We start from the raw sequence: 16861 nt of genomic DNA on the forward strand, positions 1-16861 counted from the left end.
GCAAGAACCACTGAGACTTGACTCCTGGCTCTACCACTTACTGGTCTGTTTGACCCCAGACCAACCCTTGACCATATCCAGGCCTCAGTCTTCTCCTCTGTAAAATGGGCCTGGTGAAAATGATGTGCAGCCCCATTCCCCGTGCCCCACCATGGAGGTGTGAGAGGATCCTAGCGTATCCTGCACATTCGGCATTTACTTGTCAACGTCACCACCATCACCACTTCCCTTTTGGAGCTTCCCCAGGCTCCCTGGGTGGCACCACCCCTCTTCCCACAAACCCCACCAGCCTCTCTGTGATGCATGGGGTTGCAGGTATAACCATGTGCGTATTAACTCCCTCTGAAAAGCAGGAACTCTGCAACATTCACTTTAAGCCCCAGCACCCAGGGCTCAGTGTGATGGAGCAGGTGTGTGTGCCCCTCCCTCACTCACTCACGCCCCTGCCCCCGGGGGACATGCACCCCTATGGGGTCGACCTGCTTCTGGTTTAGTACCCAAAAGGTGAAGGACAGGACATGCTGCCGGTACACCTCCGGGTCTGCATGTGGTTTGGCAACGTCTCGGACAGCAAGGATCTGCAGCTGCTGCGCGAGGGCGAGGTGGTCGTGTATGCGGAGACGGTGAGCAGTGCCCTGGTGCAGTGGGGGCGGGGAGGCGGGGTGGCAGCGGGTAGGGAGGCCAGGCTGCCGGAGCCCAGCACCAAAGGTAGAGAAAACCATCACCAGCAGAATCTGAGCATTATGAGGTGGGCTTTGATAAAGACAGGTGGCACTAGAGCAGCCTCCGATGTTGACAAGCCATGGGCATGTGGTGATAAAAGGGGCAGCTGGGTCGTCCCCTAGGGCCAGTCACTCTCTCCTTGATGGAGCTTTATTGGGAGTTTCTCCCAGTTACTTCAATGCATGTGAGGTGAGGTCTCATCTGTCGCCAACCTGGCAGCCTAGGACCCCTGCAGACTCCAGCGGGGTTGGGGGGCAGTTTTTCAGGCCGGTCTGGTGGTTCTGGGGAGGGAGGGGCCTGGAACATTCAGAGCAAGAAGTGAGGCATCTTCCCGGAGAACCACAGATGCATGGGGTGGGTGGGCAGCCAGTCAGAGACTGCTCTAGAACTAGAGGAGGGAAAGATGACCCTTGCTGCCCTGGGGGAGGACATGGCACGGGAGAAAGCTGAGAGCAGAGGGAAAGGAGTTCAAGAATTTTCAGCTTTTTAATTTACTGAGTCAAAAACTTATTTTTGTGGTTCCTAAGTTGCACACTGTGAATGGATATATTTACATGAGTAACCAGCCCCAACATAGGCTTGGAGATGTGAGATGAGAGGGGATCTAGAATGAGGTGCAGGTATCAGGGGCTGCGTGTCCAGCAGGGGAGTGTGGGGAAAAGGGCTCAGAGGCAGAAAAGATGTGATGAGTGGTGGAGCAGCACTAGGTTCCCCGGGTCAGCAGCGACAAGGCTAATGGACCACACTGTAGCACCCTCTGCCCCAGGTTCTAACACAGGCATCCGCCAGCTCTACCCTTCAGTGGTTAAGCACCCTGGGGTAGAGTTGACCTCTGAGCCTCAGTCTCCCCCCTTGTGAAATGGGATCGTGAGGATTACAGGAGACAGTTCATGTAAAACCTCAAGCATGGGCCTGGCTGGAGGGGAGGGTTTGATGATAAGCCCCTGGCCCCCTCTGCCTAACACACTTCTAAGAGGCCCCTGCAGACCAGAGTAAGGGGTCCAAGGAGGGACCGGATGTCCCAATGTGAGCTGGGGAGGCCGCAAGCTGCTGAGAGCTGCCCCTCCCCTAGTACGAGAACCAGGCCAAGTATAAAGACCAGTGGGGACAGCAGGGGCTATACCACTGCCCCAACTTCTCGGACGTCATGGGCCACAAGGCCCTCCCCAAGGAGGATTTCCAGGCACCCCAAGGATGGCACTGGCAGGGGCAGTGGACAGTGGAGCCTCAGAGGAGGTAAGGCAAGGGGGCAAGCCTAGAGCCTGTGTGCCCCTGGGGTGGACTGTTCTTTTCACCTGGGAGAGCCAGTTAACCACAGCTCGGGGAGGTGGGCACATGGCCATTGTAGCCTGCTCCCAGAGGCTGGGATGCCCAAGAGGAAGGGCCCCACCACCCTACCCTGGAGGCCAAGCCCCATGGCCCAGCCTTGCCCAGAGCAGGCTGCCAGGTAGGGGAACACTGGGCCAGCAGAGGACAACCCGGGAGCCTGAAAGTTCGGGGAGATGTGCTGGAAACTTGGGGTCTCGCTGCCCCCAGACTCCTCCTGGACGTAGACATCAACAAGAGCCAGGTGCTAGAGGAGGTGTATGAGAACCAGTGTCGTGACACCACGGGGGCCTGGGTGCAGGCAGCCATCCCAAACACGGACATGGTAAGCAGGGGCCAAAGCTGTCTTGGGGGACAAGCAGTGCATGCACGTGGGCACCTTGGAAGCTGGGTTGTCTGAGTGGGAAGAGCACCGGACCAAGGGTTACCTCTGAGCCCCCACATGCTGCGCAGGAGCCTGAATGCGCACTGATGGCATTAGTATCCCAAGGGGGCAGGTAGAGGTACCTTCAAGAAGACTATAAGGGACAAGATAGGGAGCAGTGTTTCCTTCCTAGGCTTCTTCCAAAGGTAGGGCTTACTCAGGAGAGAATCTGTCTGGGGCTAGTCTAAGCCCACACCATCTGAAAGAACTTCCTATGATGATGGAAATGTTCTATGTCTGCACTGTCCATCTACCCAGTGGCTAGCAAGTACCTGAAATGTGGTACTTGTGAGAGTGAGGAACTGAACTTTGGCTTTCATTTCATTTTATTTATTTTTTTATTTTTTTAAAGATTTTATTTGTTTATTTGAGAGAGAGAGCGAGCATGACCAGGAGGGAGGGACGGAGGCAGACTCCCCACCAAGCAGGGAGCCCAACACGGGACTCGATCCCAGGACCCTGGGATCATGGCCTGAGCCGAAGGCAGATGCTTAACCCACTGAGCCGCCCAGGCGCCCAATTTTGTTTCATTTTAATTAGCTTACACTGAAGTGGCCCCAGGAGGTTGGTGGCTACTGTGTGTCGGACAGTGCGGGTCAAACCCATCTCTCGGGCATACTATCCTCCCCTCCTCAACAAGGACAGAGTGGGTGTGGGCAGGTGGCAGCATCTAGCTGAGATCAGTCACACTGTTCCCCTTTCACAATCATTAGTATGGGTATTCCCTATTTATGGTACTGATTTGCCACTGATAGTGGCTATAATTAAGTTTCCTTTTAAAAATATGTTTACTGGGGGGTGCCTGGGTGGCTCAGTGGGTTAAGCCTCTGCCTTCAGCTCAGGTCATGATCCCAGGGTGCTGGGATCGAGTCCCACATCGGGCTCTCTGCTCAGCGGGAAGCCTGCTTCCTCCTCTCTCTCTGCCTACTTGTGATCTCTCTGTCCAATAAATAAATAACATCTTTTAAAAAAATAAAATAAAATAAAAATAAATAAATAAAAATACGTTTACTGGGGCGCCTGGGCAGCTCAGTCATTAGGCATCTGCCTTCGGCTCAGGTCATGATCCTAGGGTCCTGGGATTGAGCCCCACATCAGGCTCCCTGCTCAGCGAGAGGTCTGCTTCTCCCTCTTCTGGTCCCCCTGCTTGTGCGCGCGCTCTCTCTCTCCCTCTGACAAATAAATAAAATAATAAAAAAAAAATTTACTGGGGCGCCTGGGTGGCTCAGTGGGTTAAGCCGCTGCCTTCGGCTCAGGTCATGATCTCAGAGTCCTGGGATCGAGCCCCGCATCGGGCTCTCTGCTCGGCAGGGAGCCTGCTTCCTCCTCTCTCTCTGCCTGCCTCTCTCCCTACTTGTGATCTCTCTGTCAAATAAATAAATAAAATCTTTAAAAAAAAAAAAAATTTACTAAGGGTGCCTGGGTGGCTCAGTTGGTCTCCCTGCTCGGTGGTCTCCCTGCATCCTGCTTCTCTCTCTCCCTCTCCCCCTGCTTGTGTGCATGCCCTCCCTCTCTGTCAAATAAATAAAATAAAATCTTTAAAAATATATATATTTACCATTTGAAAAGGCAAGTCAGTACAGCACGCTGAGTGGATAGGTGGGTGGCATCAGAAGTAGCAAGCACTGTCTGCTCCAGGGGGCAGAAGGCACCACACCACGGTGGTTGAGGGAGTGAAGATGGCCTCCCAGCTCAGATGCCCCCAGCCTGCCCTGTCTATCCACCCTCAGAACGGAGAGCCCGTGGAGGCCCGGGAGAATGTGCAGTGTCCCCGAGGCTGGCATGTTAAGGAGAGCTGGATCGTGGAGCTGAACCATGCAGTGGACAGTGAGGGTCAGTCCTCTGGGCGCAGGCAGAGGGAAGGAGGCCCTGGAGCTGCCAGGGACTGACACTTCCCACAGCCTCAAAGCAACCGAGCTCTCAGGTGGGATGGGCCTGAATTTCCAGGGGTCGCCCAACCTCTGGACAGTGGGGTCTCCACCCTTTCTACAGACACGGGCCCCAGCTTTCAGACAGGGCAGGTTGTAAGTGCTTCCTGAGCAAGTTCTAGAAAGGGGAAAATGGTCAGGGAGCCTGGGTTCACCTGCCGTAGTAGCTCCAGGCAAAGAGTGATGGGCTGGAAGTCCAAAGTCCTGGGCTCAAGACGTTGACTCCACTACATATGGGCTGGGTGACCTTGTGTGGGTCACAGGACGTCTCTGAGCCCTGCCTTCCTCATTTGTAAGATGGGTGGTTGGGCCCAAGTATACCATCCTTTCTCACACCTCAGGGCCCGAGACACCTAAACAGGAGGGAAAGCCTTTCCCCGTTAGCCCGCCTTCTGGGGCCCATTTTTCAGGTATGTCCATACCTCCCAGCCCGTGGGCACCTGGGCACCCACAGGCTGTGGCCCTGCCCCTGCAGGCTGGGAATACGGAGTGGGGATTGAGCCGTCGGGCCAGCCTCGGGTCTGGAACTCAGTGGAAAAGACCTACTACTCGTGCCGCCGGCGGCGCTGGGTACGTGTGCGCTGCCGGAACCACGGGAAGCTGAGCCTAGAGGAGGAGACCCTCTCCTTCCTGCAGCTGGTGAGAGGGCTGCCTGGGTGGGTGCCATCGCCCACACCTCATGCCATGGCGGGAAGGTGACATTCTGCTCCCCTCCCCGCAGCACCACCCCATCCCAGCCAAGGATGAGGAGGGCTGGGAGTATGGGACCTTCGGCTCCAAGTTCCACCTGAACCCTCAACCCCAGAGCCAGTTCCGCCGCCGCTGCTGGCACCGCAGGATGGTCCCGAACAAGGACAAGGGCATTGCACCCATATTCCTCCTGGAGGGATCCTTGGTAAAGCCTCTGTGGTCTAGGTGACTCCTCCTTGCAACCCCACCTCCCAGAGCTGGGGCCCAGCCTTGGGTGTGGCAGACAGCAGAGGACAAACCATGATTGGGGCACTGACAGCTGAGGGATGGGAGAGAGTGTGCCCCAGGTCCACACCCTTGGGCTAGAAGGGAAGGGTGACCTGGGCCTGCACTGGGGGAGACAAGAAAAGCACCCAAGAACCTCAGGGAGAATGTCCTGGGCACAGGGTATGGATCTGAAAGAGAAGGGAAGGAAGGAAGAGAACAAGAGGCTGACACCTGCTACAGATAAAACGATCAGGAGCTCCTGGAGGCCTGCCCCAGAGGATATCCAGCTACATGCCCTACCCTTCATCTACTGCATCTTCAACAGTGAGCTTTGAGAGTCTGCTCAGGTGGCCCCAGGGACCCTGCATCTGAGGACAGGCAGTGGGGAGGGGCTGGGGCGGGGATCCTGGGGGCAGGTGATGGACAAAGCTCCTCTCTTACCCAGAGCCCCACTACTACCAGCTTTTCTGCTACATCTACCAGGCCCGGAACCTAATGTCCAACCAGATGCAGACATTCCAGGGTAGGCTACAGGCACCCTTTTCTCCCCCAAGCTCCTGGGGACCCCTGAGGTAGCCACCTAGCAGCATAAAAAATATGACAAGGAAGGGGATGACACTCATGCAAACCCCCCTCCCCAGCAACTGAGGGCCCTGGCTTGGAGAAAAGATAAAAACAAGGAGTATAACGTGGGGCTGTTCTTGAGAGGTGTGCCCAAAACTGTGCAATCAAGAAGGAGGTGCTGGGGAGGCTTCACCCTGTGGGGACCACTTAGCTAGGCCTTGAAGAGGGAAGAGGAGTTTTGTGGCAGAGGACTAATGAGACAGGAAGACAAAAGAAAGGGTGACCCACGGTGGGACCGCATGTACCTTATCTCAGAAGCTGACAGAAGGGGTTGGGGAGGAGGTGTGGCGATTTGCAGCCCTGGGCACGAGGACCCAGTGAAGCTTTCAGGAGAGTCATGTGCTCCTATCCGTAGCACTGTTTGTGAGAAGCAGGTTGCCAGGTGAGGCTCTGGGCTGGGGCTGTGGGTGTCTGCCGGGAGCTGTGTCCACTGGGCATCAGCATCCACATACAGAAGGCCACAGGACATCCCCTGACGCCACAGCCGATGCTGTGAAAGGACACGCTGTTGCTGTGGAAGGACAGCCACATGTAGCTGCTCCTCAGATCTCCTCCAGAGGAGCCGTGGGGCTTCTACCCCTGTGACACTAGACCTCGACCAGGCGGTGTAGAGAGATGTGGCTGGAGCCAAATGGTCCCCGCTGTTCACTCTGCAGCTTGCACTGTGGTGGCCTTCTGGGCAGCTGTCCAGGGCTGTGGCCGCCCAGCCTGGGCTTCCCTGGATCTCTAGTCCAGTGGTGGCAGCTGCCAGAGAGGAGCGCCTCACTTGAGGGCTCAGTGGCAGGACCCTCTCCTCTCCTTCTACCCACCCCGCAGTGCCCTTCATTCGGTTGGTCTTCTTGAACCATAGCCAGTGCACCCAAACCCTGAAGAGCTCTGCAGCCCCAACGTGGGCCCAGACACTCATTTTCCAGCACCTGCTTCTGTACGAGAACCCTGAAGACACCAAAGCAAGCCCTCCACTCGTGGTCTTAGAACTGTGGCAGCAGAACGCTCAGGTAAGGTGGGCTAGACTGGACAGAGTGGCTCAGTTTTTATTTTAGAGGAGAATATACCAAATGTATTCCGGGGGGAGCCTGATTCGTGGAGAGCATCACGTCAACAGAAATGCCAGCCCTTAACCAAGAGTTCTTGGCACCCTGGGGGAGGGGCCGGAACCCTGCCAGCTTGGCCTGTGTTTGGTGAACTTCCCCTTCCCTATAGGGAAAGGAGAGCTTGTGGGCCCGGAGCATGTGGTCCCCGGTGGTCTGGCTGGATGTCCAAAAACGGACCCTGCCCCCTCTGAGGTGGCACCCCCTTGTAAAATTGCTAGGGGAGAAAGAGGGTGAGATCCTGGTGTCCTGTGAGCTGATCCTTGAGACTGAGGTATGGACTGGGGGGTTGAGGTGCTCGGGGGCCCCCACCCTGCCCCACTCCCCTGCCTCAAGTTCCCACAACCAGCAAGTCCCCAGCTCAACCCACTGAGGGAAGGCCTGGGGCCTGGAGCCAGCACACTGGGCTTGGCGATGCCTGCCTGCTGCTGCCACCGGGCTCCAGAGCCGCCTCCCTGGAGCCCTGCTAGGGACTTGAATTGGGGGTGGGGGTTTAGGAGGATGGGCCAACTACGGCCTCACACACCTTGCTTTCCCACCTCACCCCTTCAGAGTGTCAAAGAGAGGCCGCCAATCTTAAGTGTTCCCTGGAAGAACGGAGTCTACACACTCCCCAAGAGCATCCAGCCGACACTAAAGAAAATGGCTGTGGAGGTGATGAGGGTATGGGGAGGAGAGGGCGGGCACCCCCCAGAGCAGTCGGGCACCGTGGGGCTCTCCCTGCAGACTCTCCTTGGGCCCTCCTGACTATCTGAGGCAAAGCTCGGACCCCAAAAAGACACTGTCTGAGAGATGGAGGGAGACAGGAGAGACATGAAGAGCAGAAGCTATGCTAGAGTACCTTAAACTGTCTTAATGCAGAGCTCTATGGTGGGTCATAGACAAAAGGCTTTCGTGTTCACCATCTCACTTGAGCCCTTCCTGCCCCTCTGCAGTAGGGGCCACTTTCAGACAAGAAAACTGAGCCTCTGAGAAACAAACTAGCCCAGGCACCATGACACAGGGGTAAGTGGCAGAGCCAGAATCTGGGCCTGGCCCTGCCTGCCTCCAAATGCCAGTATGTTTCTCACCTATCTTTTGACAGTCGCCTGGAGGTCCCCACACGGAACTTTTGTGCTCTGCCATGAATCTGGCAAAGAGCAAAAGATGGTCAGGTCCTCCTGGCCCTGGAGATGCCCCCTAAGATCAGGCAACCCCACTCTGGTCCCCTGAACAGGCTTCCGTGATTAAAAGCATGGACATTTGCTGGGGTTCCCAGTGTCTGTCTGTTGAGCGCACTGAACGACCATGGAGTTCTATGGGATCCAAGTCGGCAATGAGCTAAATGGCAACAAGGATACCCAAGGAATCTGAGTTACCCCCTACTTCTGTGGGCCCTCAAGGCAGCCAGCCTCAGGAACTCCCTCCTGAAGACTGCAAGCCAAACAAAGCAGCAGGGGAGGAAGGGCAATACCTCAAGGGCCCTGGAGGCCAGTGAAGGATAGTCACAGTAGCCAGAGGGCACTCCCTCACGGAGGCCTTGAGGACAAGCACTGATCCCTCATGGGACAGGACACCTGTGCTAGCCTTCAGACTCTGACTTCATCCAGCTCATTTCCTGGCCCCAGATGTTACCTGATGCACCATCACTCCCAGGACAGCTCCCTCTCTGGCCAGGACCCCATTAGAGGCCCCAGCTGCTGCTTGCCCTGCCCCTCCTCTGTTCCGGCAGATTCTGGTCTGGGGCCTTCGGAACATGAAGCAGGTGCGTTCCCCCCAGCTCCTGGTAGAATGCTGGGAAGAGTCCCTGCAGACAGAGCCCATCAAGGACTTCCAGACCAACCCTAACTTCATGCAGTCAGTCCTTTTCCTCACGCTGGTAAGGTGGCCTCGGGCAGAGCAGGGGCTGGGGCAGCCCTTTCCTTCCAGGAGGCCTCATGCTCCGCCTTGCCTTGGCGCTGTAGTTCATCCCCACAGAGGAGGTCTATGCGCCACCCCTCACATTGAAGGTGGTGGACAATCAGGACTTCGGCCAGCAGACCGTGGTGGGTCAGGCCAACATCCACTCCCTACAACCCTACTTCTGCGACCCCTGGGCTGAGGACTACGTGCCTCCACAGCTCCCAAGTACGGTCCTTTCACCCTGCCCTTCCCCAGGCCTCACCTTCAAGCTGGCACTGGGAGTGGGGGTGGACCTGGCTGCCCTCTGGGCTGGTGTTCCTCCCCCTCACTCTTCTCTCTCTCCTGAGATTCATGATTGCTCTCTCTCCACACAGTGCTGTCTGTGAACAAGTACCAGAAGGTGAGTTAAGGGCTCAGGGTCTCCACCTTCTCCCATGCCATCTACAGGGGACAACCCTTGTCCCCAAGCAGGGGTGGAGATAAAACAGAGCTCTGGTATGTGTGTTCCTGGTGTACATGAGAACCCTAAAGCTGTGATTCTCCACCTGGACTGTACATTAGAACCGTCTGAGAGTTTAAAGAAATCCTGATGGCCAGGCCACTGACCTGTCCCATTAGGATTGCTGGGGAAGCCCCAGGCATCAGCAGTGTCTCCAAGGCCCCCACCTCCTCCCCGGTGATTCCAGTGTTTCCAAGGTTCAGAACTACCCCTCAAGAGCAGCACTTGTCAAAGTGAATGCACAGGAATCCTGGGGACATCTTGAGCAAAAGCAGGTTCTGATTTAGTAAGACTGGGGTTCTGCATTTCCGGGCCCTTCCAGAGTTCTGTCTGTAGCTGAGGCCCATGAGGGTAAGAACTAAGTTTATCCTCCTCCTGGTTCCATGTGTGCCAATCCCTGAGTTGAAAGGGCTCTGGGAAGAGCCAGGGAGCCAGGAAAGGAAGCCCTGCCTTCCATCCCTTTCTCCTGGGGGGTCAGAGACAGTGAGCAGACTAGGTCGGCATGTTGTGCCTCACCTTGCTCTCCTGCTCTCATTTTTCAGCTCCTAGATTACTTCTATGAAAAGTTCTGGATCAGTCCCAGCAAAGCTCAGGTGATGCAGGCTCAGCCCCAGGGAACAAGGAACCACTCTGGGCAGCTCAGGGAGGCGGTGGGTGCAGCATGACCCTGGGCAGGGGAGGGCTCTGGTGCCTTCTCCCCAAGGACCAGAATGACCTTCCCTGCCAGGATCAGTACCAGCATGAAGTGGACTGGTGGAGCAAGCTATTCTGGGCCACAGGAGATTCGAAGGCCCTGCAGTACAAGTACAAAGACTATCATACCCTGAAGGTTTGGAGATCTCTGGGAGGGGAGACTGCTGAGACACAGAATGAAATCTGCTGGGGGAGACCAGTAGACCTCGCCCTGATGCCTCTAGGAATGACAGGGTCGGGGGTGGGGGGGTAGTTTCCTCCTTGTCTCCCCAAGACTACAGGCCACACCTCCATCAGACATGCCCTTTGGGGAACCAGAGCTGCCCCATCTACAGCAGTCAGTGCTGACTCTCGGGCCACTGACTGGGTAAACACTTCAAAGCGAGACCCAGGAACTGGTGATCCCTCAACCCCCTGACAGCAGGAATGGTCCTCCCTCAGCTGAACCCAGGCCTGCTCTCCCCACTGGCCTGGACCCCACACACCCCCTGCAGGTGTATGACTGTGAGCTGGAAGCCGTGCCTGCCTTTGAAGGCCTGCAGGACTTCTGCCAGACCTTCAGACTCTACCAAGAAGAGCCCAAGCTGGACAGCCCTGTGGTAGGGGAGTTCAAGGTACGTGTTCACTTCCATGGAGCTACCTGTCTCCCATGCCCCTTCCGTCCCCCAGAAGATTCTAATCAAAGCCCTGGCTCTCTATGCTCATGGTGGGGATGGTGTAGGGAAGGCTTGAAAAACAGTTTGGGGAGCAGGGGATAAAAGGCTGACCAATGCAGGGGTTCGGAGTGACCTCCCCCTTTACACGGGCTAGGCAGGGCCCTTCTCAATCCAGCTCGGGCCTACGCAGGTCTCCCAAGGCCCAAGAGCCTTAGAGAACAAGTTCCAGCCTGAAGGGATGGACGGGGGGTGGAATGAGAGTCTGTGTCAGCAGAAACTGGAAGCCCACCTAACCACCATAGTTGTCAGCCCAACATAACCCCCCAAACCTGCTGTTCCCACAGAGCGTCTCTGCTGCGCCCCTCTCTCCCATCCTCGGTGCAGCATACTCTCTCGGGAGATTTGGCCAGGGGCACCGCCTCAACACCTTCCTTCCCCAACACACACACAGGGCCTTTTCCGCGTCTACCCCTTTCCTGAGGATCCAAAAGCCCCCAAGCCCCCCCGCCAGTTCTTGGTTTGGCACAACAAAGAGGACTTCCCTCAGGAGTGCTTGGTGCGCGTGTACATGGTTCGAGCCATCAACCTGCAGCCCCAAGATTCCAATGGCCTGGTAATCAGCAGCCCCAGCCCTGTGGTGTCCCTCATCTCCAGGACCACCCAACCCGGGTGCCTCCCAAACCTTGCGTCAAGGTCCTGGGGCTCCCTCAGGCTGATACCCAGATGGTCAATTCCCCACAGGCTCCCCCGTTGACAGGAACTCATTTCCAGTCCATTCCCCACCCTCCCCAACCAACCTGGACTGACTCTCCATTTCCTGTTGCCTTTCCCTCACTATGACTGAACCCCAGTGTGACCCTTATGTGATCCTGAAACTGGGACAGACAACGATGGGCAACCGGGACAAGTACTACCCCAACACTCTGAATCCCATCTTCGGCATGTGAGCTGCCCCAACTTTACCCGATCCCACTTCACCACACCCTCACACCCTCCCACGCTGGGTAGGAGTAAGCTCCAGAAGGCGAAGACTTCTTCCATTTCTCTCTAACCTCTGAGTTCCTAACATGGGGTCTTACACACACTCGGGGCTGGACAGATGGAAGGGTGGTCAGTTCTATTCTCCCTCTCAAATGCTTCACCTGGGAAAGGAGTTCAGGGTCCCATAAGCCAGGCCTGTCAAAAGTTATTTCTAGCCAACCCTGGGGGATAGTTCTTGGCAGTCAACAGCCACCCCAGGCTCTGTTTTCCATATTCACCATGACCAAACATGGGGCTGTGAAGCTGGACAGGGAGGCCTGCGGACAGCACAGTCCACAGTCTCCCAACACCCTCACCCCCAGTATGTTTGAACTGAGCTGCACCATCCCCCTGGAGAAGGACCTAGAGATCCAGCTATATGACTTTGACCTGTTCTCACCTGATGAAAAGATTGGAACCACAGTCATTGACCTCGAAAACCGACTCCTGTCTGGTTTTGGCGCCCGTTGTGGGCTCTCCAAATCCTACTGCTAGTGAGTGGACCTGAAGCCGGGCAAGAGAGTAGGGGAGGGGTGGAGGAGGGAGGCCCCAGCTCCCTTAGGAGGAGACTTGCATCTGGGAAACTAGGGCCTGAACCTGGCTCCACTCATGCCTCCCCCGCCCCCGCTCATCTGCAGCTCAAAGCAGAATGTTCTCTGGGATGCAAACCTTCCCACCTTTTCCTCTCCCTTAATTCCACAGCGCAGGGCCCTTTAGGTGGCGGGATCAGATGACCCCAAGCTTCCTCCTGGAACGCCATGCCAAACAGAAAGGGTTGCCTCCGCCTTTGTTCAGTCCTGAAGAGGACACTGTTTTTTACAATGGGAAAAAATTCAAACTGCAAAGCTTCGGTGAGAAGTACAGCACACTGTCAGAAGGCACAGATCCAGGCCTCTGCAACCAGAGGGCACCTGCCCCATTTTGCCCTTTCTTCCTATAGAGGGCAACCAGGTCCACTGTCCAGGCTGGGGGTAGGGGACAGGAGGGCAGCTGGGAGATGGGAAGGCTCATGATGTTGTGACCACCTCCTTCCACTTCCTTCCATCTAGAGCCCACGCCCCCTCCTGTTCATTACTTGGGACCTAAGAAAGAACGCCTTGCCCTGTACCTCCTGCACACCCAGGGGCTGGTGCCTGAGCATGTGGAGACCCGCACATTGTACAGCAATAGCCAGCCAGGCATCGACCAGGTAGGAGACCAGAGGGGGCTAGATTAGGAGACAAGGGAGCCCAGCCATCCAAGATGCAGCCCAGGACGAGAAGACCATGCATTCACAGCCATACATGCACGGAACCCCAGCATGTTCTACACATGTTCAAAGTGAGACAGTCTAATGATGTCCCTTAGAATGGAGAAATTCAGAACTGTAAAAGTCATCTACAAGAAACCTGGGCCCCCCATATCCGTTAGTGGAAAGGCCAAGGTGCCCTACCAGCCAGCACCAACACTGCCTTAGTCTCTCCTGAGGGAGGGCAGGGGAAGTAGCACCTGGGTCAGATGTGCAGACATTACAGCTCTGGTTGGCCTGTTAATTGCAGGCTGTGTTTTCTCCATAGCAAGGAACCCCAAACAGAATAAAAATCCCCACGGGCACCCTAATTATCTACCCTCCAGTCACCAGAAGGGCTCATCTCATTCTCCAAATTTCTCAAGCTGATACCACATTCCAGACACTTGAGTTCTCCGCTGAGCACTTTTTAAACCATTCTCATTAAACCTGTTTTCCTATGTGGGGTCAACTTCAAAAGGATAAAATGAGGTCAGACAGTTTGAAGAAATAGATGTATCTACCTTCCAATTTTGGTAGTCTACTCTTTTCTTTTGTTTCTCACCATTTTTCATCCCTCCTTTCTTAGACCACTGTGCTTGATGGGCAGCTTAATATCCTTAAGCTGGGCTTCCACAACATATGGCGACCTGGACATTTGGTCATCTAGTTTGCTCTTACTCAGGGCCACTAAGCTGGTTAAGAAGTGAAGCCCCAAGCCCCCCATGGAGCCCTGTCCAGAGGGGCTGTCTAGCATGGCCTGATAAAGGGTATTCACCCTCCAGACCCGGTCACGAGTGACATCCCATCGCCATGCCATCTGTTTTGAATCCATCATACACTGTCCATCTCACCCTGCACCCTTCTTCCAGCCAACACGAGAAAAATGGGAAGCTGGTGGGCGGTTAATAGACTTCCTATCCGAAATCCACTCCATCTCACCGATAACTCCTCACTCCACCCTCCAGTTGTGGGGACCCAGCCTCAAGAGATCTCAAAACCTGGGACGGGGCTCAGAGGCCAGTGTGCTGAGAACAGAGGTTAGCAACTCCCAGCTGTCCAATCCATTTCCACTCTAGGGAAAGGTGCAAATGTGGGTGGACATCTTCCCCAAGAAGCTTGGGCCTCCTGGCCCCCCAGTCAACATCAAGCCCAGAAAGCCTAAAAGGTGAGTGACCCACCACATCCATTGCTGCACTTCCCCAGGCACTGGCCACGGGTGTGCAATTCTTTTCCTCTCCCGGGAATCCCGGGAGCTTCCTTCCCCTGCATTCCCCCAAACTGGCATGCCTCGATTGGGCATGGAGGGCACCACGGCCGCAGCTGGGGAGCTACTCCTCAGCAAAGCCTCAGAGCCCACCGGCTGCAGGTATGAGCTGCGCTGCATTGTCTGGAAAACTGCCCAAGTGGACCTGAGGAGAAGTTTAACCACCGGGATGAGCGACATCTATGTCAAAGGGTGAGGAAGAGAGCAGGGCTCCAGCAGCATTCCCTCTGAGGTCCCCAGTTGTCTCATCCCTGAGCCTCTGCCCACGATCCTGGGGCATCATCTCTCCACCCCCACCTGTGCCTGGTGGTCTGCCAGGGAGCCCCTCCCACAGGGCTCCAACTCAGGGACAGGGACAATACACATGAAGCCCAGGTGAAAGGACTCTGGCCCCAGGTGGTTAGCTGGGCTCGAGAAGGACATGCAGAAGACGGATATCCACTACCACTCTCTGACTGGGGAGAGCAACTTCAACTGGCGGTTCATCTTCACCATGGACTACCTGGCAGCTGAGCGTATGTGTGTCCAGAGTCAGAAGGTAACAGGCCATGTGGTGGGAGGGTGGGGCGTGCTCCCCCTTCAGCTCCCTCGAACCACAATCCACCCCAGAACCCTTGGAATGTGGCCTTGAGGAGAAAGCTTCTTCCTTGACAGTCCATCACCACGAGGTGGTGGGCTACTGAGGTGGCAGAGGGAAATCTCAAAGGAGACAGGTCAGTCACATGGTTTCTGTCATCCCCCAGGACTACATATGGAGCCTGGACCCCACCGTGATGAAGTTCCCAGCCCGGCTTATCATCCAGATCTGGGACAATAACACCTTCTCCACAGATGACTTCCTAGGTGGGATCCGGCCCAGGGCCCGCGACCACAGGGCAGGGAGCTCCTCCTTGCTGACACCATTTCTTTGGCTCAGGGGTCCTGGAGCTGGATTTGTTTGACATGCCCCTCCCGACCCGGCACGCCAACCTGTGCTCCATCAGGATGATGGAGACTGACTCCAAGTGGCCCTACTTCCTCCAGTATAAGCACTTCTCCCTCTTTAAGAAGAAGACCATAACGGGCTGGTGGCCTGCCCAGGTCCTCGATGGTGGCAAATGGCACATGTCGGTAGGAGCTGGGGAGGGTGTCTGTTGCATAGGACTGCTATGCCACATAACTTGGCTCTAACAGACTTCTGGGGACCTTAGCTAAATTCCTTTTCCTTTCTGGGCCCTGGGAAGGGGCCTTAAACACACACACACACACACACACACACAAAAAACTATCCTCACATCTGCTATAATGAACTCAGCCTCCCACCGCCTATGGTGTTTCTAGGGTAAAGTGAAGATGACGCTGGAGATTCTGTCCAAGAAGGAAGCCTTAATCAAGCCAGCAGGGCGAGGCCAATCAGAACCCAATCAATACCCTACACTTCATCCTCCCCTGTAAGAGCCTGCGGGACAAAGGCACCAAATCCTTCCTCCTCATTCCCACAGCTGAGCTGCTGGGCCCAGAAATTTGTATGGGGTGGTGAGCAGTGGGCCTACAAGTGGAGAGGGATCATTACTCCCCAACATCCCACCTCAGTTACGAGGAGGAGAGAACAGCCTGGGGGAAAGGGGTGGGGGGGGGTACACACAAGCAAGCAAAAGTTGCTTTTTAAAAAAGAAAGCTCTTTGCTGCGATTACTTGACCTGAAGGTTCCCTCTGTGCCTCCATCCTCTGACATCTCCTCTGCTCATGCACAGACGCCCCAACACCTTGCTCATATTGCGGTCACCTGTGACAATCTTCTGTCGCATTTTCTGGAAACGCTACCACTTCAAAATCATCATCGGTGCAATCATATTTATTATAGCACTTATGCTGTTCAACTTTATCTACTCTGCCCCGGTGAGTGACCACCTTGGGGAGAGGGACAAAGGCACTAGTTGCTCTTGGTAGGACTCTGAAGAGACAGCCTCAAGTCGCTCCCTCAGGCTAACTGTCACCTGTTCTCTCTAGAACTACTTGGCCATGAGCTGGATCAAACCTGAACTTCGGCTGAATGCTCCCATTAAAACACCCACCAATATCATGAATCCCCCAAGCAGCAGCAACGCCCACTCTTCCATCCTCACCAGCCAGCATCAGAACCTAAATTCTACAATAGACCATGAGCTGAAACTCCTCCAGGGACCTATGAATCGCCTACAAGACATTTTTCCAGAACTTCCAGCCCCACAAGACTAATTAGTCCATGTCTGCCTGGCTTTTCTCCGGCCCATCATTGGCCCTACCCTTTCGCTTCCTACTAGTTCTCATTTCTATCTTCTAGGACATAGGGGGCTTCTGGGACATATGCAATGAGGGGCATGTTCTGTTCGGAAACCACTTCCAACAAGAACAGAGTTGTTGTCATTTTCCCACTGAAGTAAACACATTTTGTCACAGAGAGCTACCCTGTAATTTAAGGGAGTTGAAGAAACCATGAAAGCAAGACTCACAAGGACAGGGAACATCATCTTTATATAACACCTC

At 55.3% G+C, this 16861-nt stretch overlaps 1 protein-coding gene across 1 annotated transcript in view; it reads left to right on the forward strand.

Moving 5' to 3' along the window:
• LOC111155854 (fer-1 like family member 5) overlaps nt 1–16573 on the forward strand; it is a 54522-nt gene extending 37949 nt beyond the window's left edge. Inside the window, exons 24-53 of the mRNA XM_022516273.1 lie at nt 495–623; nt 1796–1959; nt 2260–2374; nt 4204–4306; nt 4877–5061; nt 5144–5316; nt 5420–5682; nt 5804–5881; nt 6799–6980; nt 7186–7347; nt 7626–7727; nt 8785–8931; nt 9017–9179; nt 9329–9354; nt 9996–10046; nt 10181–10282; nt 10641–10760; nt 11254–11415; nt 11654–11745; nt 12146–12316; nt 12525–12673; nt 12872–13011; nt 14169–14257; nt 14459–14548; nt 14753–14894; nt 15100–15199; nt 15273–15466; nt 15677–15786; nt 16090–16234; nt 16346–16573. Coding sequence (XP_022371981.1) covers nt 495–623; nt 1796–1959; nt 2260–2374; nt 4204–4306; nt 4877–5061; nt 5144–5316; nt 5420–5682; nt 5804–5881; nt 6799–6980; nt 7186–7347; nt 7626–7727; nt 8785–8931; nt 9017–9179; nt 9329–9354; nt 9996–10046; nt 10181–10282; nt 10641–10760; nt 11254–11415; nt 11654–11745; nt 12146–12316; nt 12525–12673; nt 12872–13011; nt 14169–14257; nt 14459–14548; nt 14753–14894; nt 15100–15199; nt 15273–15466; nt 15677–15786; nt 16090–16234; nt 16346–16573 — 4077 coding nt within the window. The remainder of the gene's footprint in view (nt 1–494; nt 624–1795; nt 1960–2259; nt 2375–4203; nt 4307–4876; nt 5062–5143; nt 5317–5419; nt 5683–5803; nt 5882–6798; nt 6981–7185; nt 7348–7625; nt 7728–8784; nt 8932–9016; nt 9180–9328; nt 9355–9995; nt 10047–10180; nt 10283–10640; nt 10761–11253; nt 11416–11653; nt 11746–12145; nt 12317–12524; nt 12674–12871; nt 13012–14168; nt 14258–14458; nt 14549–14752; nt 14895–15099; nt 15200–15272; nt 15467–15676; nt 15787–16089; nt 16235–16345) is intronic.
• Nucleotides 16574–16861: the final 288 nt, after the last annotated feature.

This window comes from Enhydra lutris, unplaced genomic scaffold (assembly GCF_002288905.1).
Source record: "Enhydra lutris kenyoni isolate GAN:26980312 unplaced genomic scaffold, ASM228890v2 scaffoldscaffold44, whole genome shotgun sequence".
Classification (NCBI taxonomy): Eukaryota; Metazoa; Chordata; class Mammalia; order Carnivora; family Mustelidae; genus Enhydra; species Enhydra lutris.